The 6,787-nt window shown below is 31.3% G+C and overlaps 1 protein-coding gene across 1 annotated transcript; it reads right to left on the bottom strand.

The window, feature by feature from the left end:
• Positions 1–440: 440 nt before the first annotated feature.
• Positions 441–3,018, bottom strand: LOC111692852 (ral guanine nucleotide dissociation stimulator-like 1; the record flags this gene model as incomplete). The annotated part of the gene is made up of 3 exons (XM_023456977.1): positions 441–1,281; positions 1,351–1,360; positions 2,759–3,018. Coding segments are annotated over 3 exons (1,111 nt in total), but the record flags the coding sequence as incomplete, so codon positions are not given.
• Positions 3,019–6,787: the final 3,769 nt, after the last annotated feature.

Raw genomic sequence — 6,787 nt, forward strand, 5'->3', positions numbered from 1 at the left:
GCCGGCTCAGACGCAGACCATCCTTTAATTCAAAAATGTCTCTTTCAAACTGTTTATACTATTATTTGACAGTCCTGGTGGATGGTGCAATATCATCCAATAAATATTTCATATCTTCGTGGTATTGTTGACAAGAAAATTCATGACAAAAATTATAATAAATTATTGCGCGAATTTGAGACTTCGTGAGAGATTCCATACTCGCACATTCACGCTCTGTTTACTCGTCAATGCGTGCCTAGCTACTGACAAGTTTTGACGGGTAAACATGAATATGTACATACTATATGTAGATATAAAAATAAACCATTTAACTTTTGATATTGTGACGAACGACAAGACTTACCGAGCAACCTACGTATTTTACCAAGAAAAAATCCAAGAAATCACTGATAATTAAAACTGAAACAATAAATATCATAAACTGAAATTATACCAACCTTTTTCAGGTAACACTTGAGCAAGAGTATATTGATCAGGATTGCCTTCAAGTCCCAACTTATACATGGCGTTTCTAATAACCTGGGGCGTCCTTTCGTTGTTACTCAACATAATACTTTTGTACAACACTATACCGTCGGTCTCGGCATTGTCCGTTTCATATGTCACTTTAATTATATAGAATTCCGGACTGCTTTTCTGCGATTGGTTACTCAAAGTCCCAGAGTTATTGAAAGGTACTTGGAGTTTATTGTTTGCACTGCCCGAATGGGAACTATTTAGCGAGATGTCGAGCGACGGTAAGGAAGAGTTGCTGCTAGAATTAGACATCTGAGACGGACTCAACTTTCTGTCGATACTATTGTGCGGCGAACTGGGGGTACTATCGATGTCGCAATAAAACTGGGAACTGTTGCTGCTGGAGGTGCTAGCGATGGAGTCGTTCTTCTGATGCCCGGTGCTCCGTTTCTTCATTTTTGTGTTGTTACCAGTGGCGGAAGACTCGATCTGACAGCTAAGCTGGTAAGCTTCCCTATCGTCCAATACGAGAATCGTATCGAACCAGCGATCGAACGCCGGATCTTCAGTGAAGTGGTAAGCATTGGCGGCACCTTGAAGGAGTTTAATCTGAGCCAGTACTTCAAACTCCTTTCTTCTCTTATCGAAATTTATCAAACCGTCTCCGATAGTGTCGGGAATTGCTGTATCTATCATGGTGAGGTCCGTCAAAAAAGTTCCCAAGTATGGAATGGTTCCAAACGAAATATTTGCTATGTGATGGTTCTGTTTCTGAAATACCTTCTGTAATTGTTTGTCGTTCTCTCCAAAAGTGTCAGCGAACTTAGCNTATTAATTTTAAAGTAGTTTAAATTAATTTTGAATTTCTGAAAAAAATGTTTTTCATAATACATTAAAAACACTGAAATATTAAACACATTTACTTGAAATACATAAGTATTTTGATAGGACTGGATTTTTTGTATAAATTGCGAGATGGAAAATTTTTTAGCCTTCCTTTTCAAGCCAACGAAAACGTGTATATAATAATTCTTAATTTAAATAATTACTGAAAGTTAATAGCTTTTAATTAAATTCTATTGGTCCTGTAATGCGACCTTTGAGGTTAATTGACCTTACAGCAACATAAACGGTCGATCAATAAAGGCGACTGTTTTTTAATAAACAAGAAAATTGAGATCTGTGCTGTTTTCATCATTACTCGTCCATTTGATTATGTCTTTGTGAAAACGGATGATATGACAACCACAAATGTAAACAAGTAAATATAAATAGTTTTAATTAACCTATGTTTATAGAAAAAAGAAAAAGTATGTAGATGCTTAATCCCTATTTCAGTTTCTTTTACTTCAATCTTTTCGGCAGGGTTCATTATAGAACAGATTATATGAATAGTACAGGATCATCTTATTAATTACATTTTGACTGTAGGATTATCTCGGTTATTACTCCTTTATAAACGGTAAATACAAAAGTTGTAGATATTTTTCAGAATTGCTCGATTCCAAATATACAAATTTTGTTGCGGACAAAAAAAAGATTTCTTGAATCAAGAATAATTATATAAAAGCAAAGAAATATATTAGGTATTGTTGCTAGCATGTACCATAATTTTGAGCTAAATAAAATCTATTCACTTTGATCACCGTTTTCTTGATGGAAGAGATTTTACTTACATTAGTTCAAGGATAGTGTACATGAGCATCAACATCAAGATAGAAAAATACAGGGTGTTTGTTAAGTCGATGCATTCCTTGCGGGAGGCTATATTACAAGTGATTTGTGGTATATTTCCTTGATATAGTATATTTCTAAAACGCTTAGTTTCCGGTCTACAGGTGAAAGCTACCATTTAAACCCTGTTTCAAATAAATGCTGACAATCAGCACACTGATGAGTTATAGTGAAATTGACTCTTGACAGAAAGGTATTGATAGTTACTATAATATTTGTAACTTATATAATCTCTATGCTTGCAAATGGTACTTGTTATCGAAACTATTAACTGATTATCACAACATCGACCACATACATGGTCATATGTCACACACATATATCAGTGCCAACGAAAATCAGTGCAGTTATGCGATAGTTGTCCATTTACCACACCTTTAGTCATGAAAGACTTAAAACATCGTAGCTTTATGTAATGGTCACCAAGTTGATCAATCAGCCTTTGTGTGTAACAGGAAGAAGTAAAAGCAATCATCAGTGTACTTATGTCTGATATTCAGCACACTGACCATCAGCGTCTATGTAAAACAGAAGTTATTGAGTGCACATATTAAATAAGTCTTACTTTCTGTGTTGTTCATGTTGATCGGGTCTCCCATTTTGTGGCGCATCTAATAATTCCTCATATCTTTGCAACAGCAGCTTCAGAACCTCTTTGGGAGTAGAAAAGCTTCTATATGTGGCTAAGAAGACGTTGATGTATGTGGTTTCAAGTTCACCGTCATCTGTGGAGAGAGCTTCGACTAGTTTCTTCAACGTACCCGCTTTGACGAATCTGACTCGGACCGTTTCCCATTCTAAGTGAGATATTTCATCATCGGAATCCTGAAAAAAAAAAACATTTTCATTAGATGTATGTATAATAGATTTTTTGTAAAAAAGTGAAGATATATAGTTCACAAGAAATCATTCTATGAAATTCTAACTGGCCGAATGGACTATCCTTGCTTTATTAGCTCCCGATTTTCGTCATGGCTTTATTTTCCCACTCCAAAACTAATTTATTAAAAATTTTCACCTGGGTATATAATGAACATTTTTTGCAATAATGGTCCCTACATTAAAAACATGTTTTACCATATCTTATACTTGTGTACATATTTTCATGTTCTATTTGTACTTCTATTTATTGTTCAATGTACTTATATTCATTATTTACTTACAAATTTGTCTGTTTTTTATTTTATGTTTCCTTCACTTTTGGTTTATAATCTTGCTAGCTTTTCTTACCCATTGATTTAGCTTAAGGTGGTGAATATAAATAAATTAATAATTGAGTATAGCAATTGTATAGTATTTTTGGTAAGGAACAAATTCATAAAAAATCGAAAAAATATTTCAATTAAGTACATATTTTTTTCTTATTCGCGTGGTGAATAAGAAGTGGATCTTATTTGTGGAAGGGCGAAATGGGCGTTGACTAATTAGACGCCTTCATTATAGCCATCCTTGTCTATCACATGGATTTCTATGGCTTACTTTATCGCTCCACGTAACTTCTGATAGACCATCGGTACTTTCCTACACTGTATATAAAAATATGAAAGGTAGGTTATTTTTTTAAATATCACTGTTTAATTTGAAACTAACATTTCATAAAATAAATAACTTCTTCACGATATAACTACAAAAATTCTTAAAACGAAATTACAAGTACATGAATGATGTCTTATGTATACATATTTGCAACACGACACGAAACCACAGTATTTAACAATATAAAACCATAATTATCTCTGTATTTATTTTATTAAATGAGTATTGTACTGCAGGAACTTTTAAAATAATTTCCTCTAATCATTTTATACATGCACTTAACTCACAATTTTTATTTCATTTTGTAATTTCAACAACTTTTTTCTACAATACGCTAATATCAAAATACGCAACTGAAATAAGTTCCAAAGAACTCAACATTTTTCTGTTTTATAGGCAATGATGAAAAATTTTATAAAACAATATTAATAATTAAAGTTATACTGAAAATTCCTTAAAAGTTACAATTCGGAAATGATAAACTTGATTTAAAAATGGACAACTGTCGTGCTGCATTTATCGCAAAAGTAGAATTTAAAATTTTCCAAGTAATAATTAATTTTAATCCCAAGGAAATTGACATTCAGACCGAGGTGAACATTTTCTCCACAATTTTAATGAACGTCAAATTAAAAATTAATGTAGGTTTAAACTACGAATTAGAGGGCAGACCTTTGAAGATGCGAGAAAATCTAATTGTATCTTTTATTAAATTTTCCGAATTAAGAGCAGAAAATTTATTTTACTGGACTATATTATTTACGCTCATTTTAACAGTAGGTGTCTCAGCGTGGGCATGTATGTAAAACCACGACATCATAAACAAATACACTGGAATGTTGACTAATAAAAAGTAGCCGTGCCCTCAAGTTAGATATTTCATTACTATTTGCTTTGAGGCAAATTTAGATAGGTACATAAAAAATAAAAGTAATGTTTACAGTTTGCACTATTTGGTCCCGGAGAACTTCAAAGATAAAAATTTCGGTATAGTTTTACTTAAATTTCACAACTTTGAACGTCCTGTCATATTTGTATTTGCAGGCATTTTTAAACTTAATTTTAACAGTAAACTTGAAAGTTCGTGTCAGTTGGAAATTTTATGAACACGTGAAGTCATATAATTTTATGTGCTCTGATAATTTATTTTTATTAAAAGTTTTCCAGAAATAAATCAGTTTTTTTATTACTTCGGACGTTACTTCCACTATTCCGGTAAATTTTATTAATTTTAAAGTAGTTTAAATTAATTTTGAATTTCTGAAAAAAATGTTTTTCATAATACATTAAAAACACTGAAATATTAAACACATTTACTTGAAATACATAAGTATTTTGATAGGACTGGATTTTTTGTATAAATTGCGAGATGGAAAATTTTTTAGCCTTCCTTTTCAAGCCAACGAAAACGTGTATATAATAATTCTTAATTTAAATAATTACTGAAAGTTAATAGCTTTTAATTAAATTCTATTGGTCCTGTAATGCGACCTTTGAGGTTAATTGACCTTACAGCAACATAAACGGTCGATCAATAAAGGCGACTGTTTTTTAATAAACAAGAAAATTGAGATCTGTGCTGTTTTCATCATTACTCGTCCATTTGATTATGTCTTTGTGAAAACGGATGATATGACAACCACAAATGTAAACAAGTAAATATAAATAGTTTTAATTAACCTATGTTTATAGAAAAAAGAAAAAGTATGTAGATGCTTAATCCCTATTTCAGTTTCTTTTACTTCAATCTTTTCGGCAGGGTTCATTATAGAACAGATTATATGAATAGTACAGGATCATCTTATTAATTACATTTTGACTGTAGGATTATCTCGGTTATTACTCCTTTATAAACGGTAAATACAAAAGTTGTAGATATTTTTCAGAATTGCTCGATTCCAAATATACAAATTTTGTTGCGGACAAAAAAAAGATTTCTTGAATCAAGAATAATTATATAAAAGCAAAGAATTATATTAGGTATTGTTCCTAGCATGTATGTATCTTGAGCTAAATAAAATTTATTCACTTTAATCACCGTTTTCTTGATGGAAGAGATTTTACTTACATTAGTTCAAGGATAGTGTACATGAGCATCAACATCAAGATAGAAAAATACAGGGTGTTTGTTAAGTCGATTCATTCCTTGCGGGAGGCTATATTACAAGTGATTTGTGGTATATTTCCTTGATATACTATATTCCTAAAACGCTTAGTTTCCGATCTACAGGGTGTTAAAGTTTTAATAAAAAAATGCAGATTTATAAATATCGCGGAAACCGCTCAAAATATTTTAATGAAATTTTACAGATTTTACTGATTTTTCTTAAAATAAAAATTATTTTTGAATTCCTTGTTCAATTTGGAAGAGAAAAGGTATATTGACTGTTTTTTCTTATTACGCACCGTTTTCGAGTAAAAAAAATAAAATCGATTTATTGCATGGCGTAATTCGGTTTCAATAATTTGAAAAATAGCAGAAACTGCACTTAACTACTTCACACTCAAACACTCAAAGTGACAGCTATTATTAATTTTGTCAAACAGTAACAAAAACGAGTACACAGCCAACTCGCTAATTTCTGTTTAGATAGTAAATAGTGAATCTAAAGACTGATAAAAAAATTTAAATTGATGTTAACTGCGAGGAATAATATTTTTTTTGTAATAAAATTGGCACAAAAAAGCTGAGTCAGAGTGCTATTTTTCAAATTATTGAAACCGGATTACGCCATGCAATAAATCGATTTTAATTTTTTTACTCGAAAACGGTGCGTCATAAGAAAAACAGTCGAGATACTTTTTCTCTTCCAAATTCAACAAGGAATTCAAAAATAATTTTTTAAGAAAAATTAATGGCGTATCATTTTTTTCTTTAAAAATATCCAAAGACGTGCCTGTGCGCACGCCACTGGTGAAACTAGAAACAATATTTTTATCGTAAAACATATATTGTTGTTAACTGTCAAAGCTTGTAAAATTTAATTAAAATATTCTGAGCGGTTTCCGCAATATTTATAAATTTGCATTTTTTTATTAAAACTTTATCACCCTGTAG

Source organism: Anoplophora glabripennis, unplaced genomic scaffold (assembly GCF_000390285.2).
Source record: "Anoplophora glabripennis isolate ALB-LARVAE unplaced genomic scaffold, Agla_2.0 scaffold4133, whole genome shotgun sequence".
Taxonomy (NCBI): domain Eukaryota; kingdom Metazoa; phylum Arthropoda; class Insecta; order Coleoptera; family Cerambycidae; genus Anoplophora; species Anoplophora glabripennis.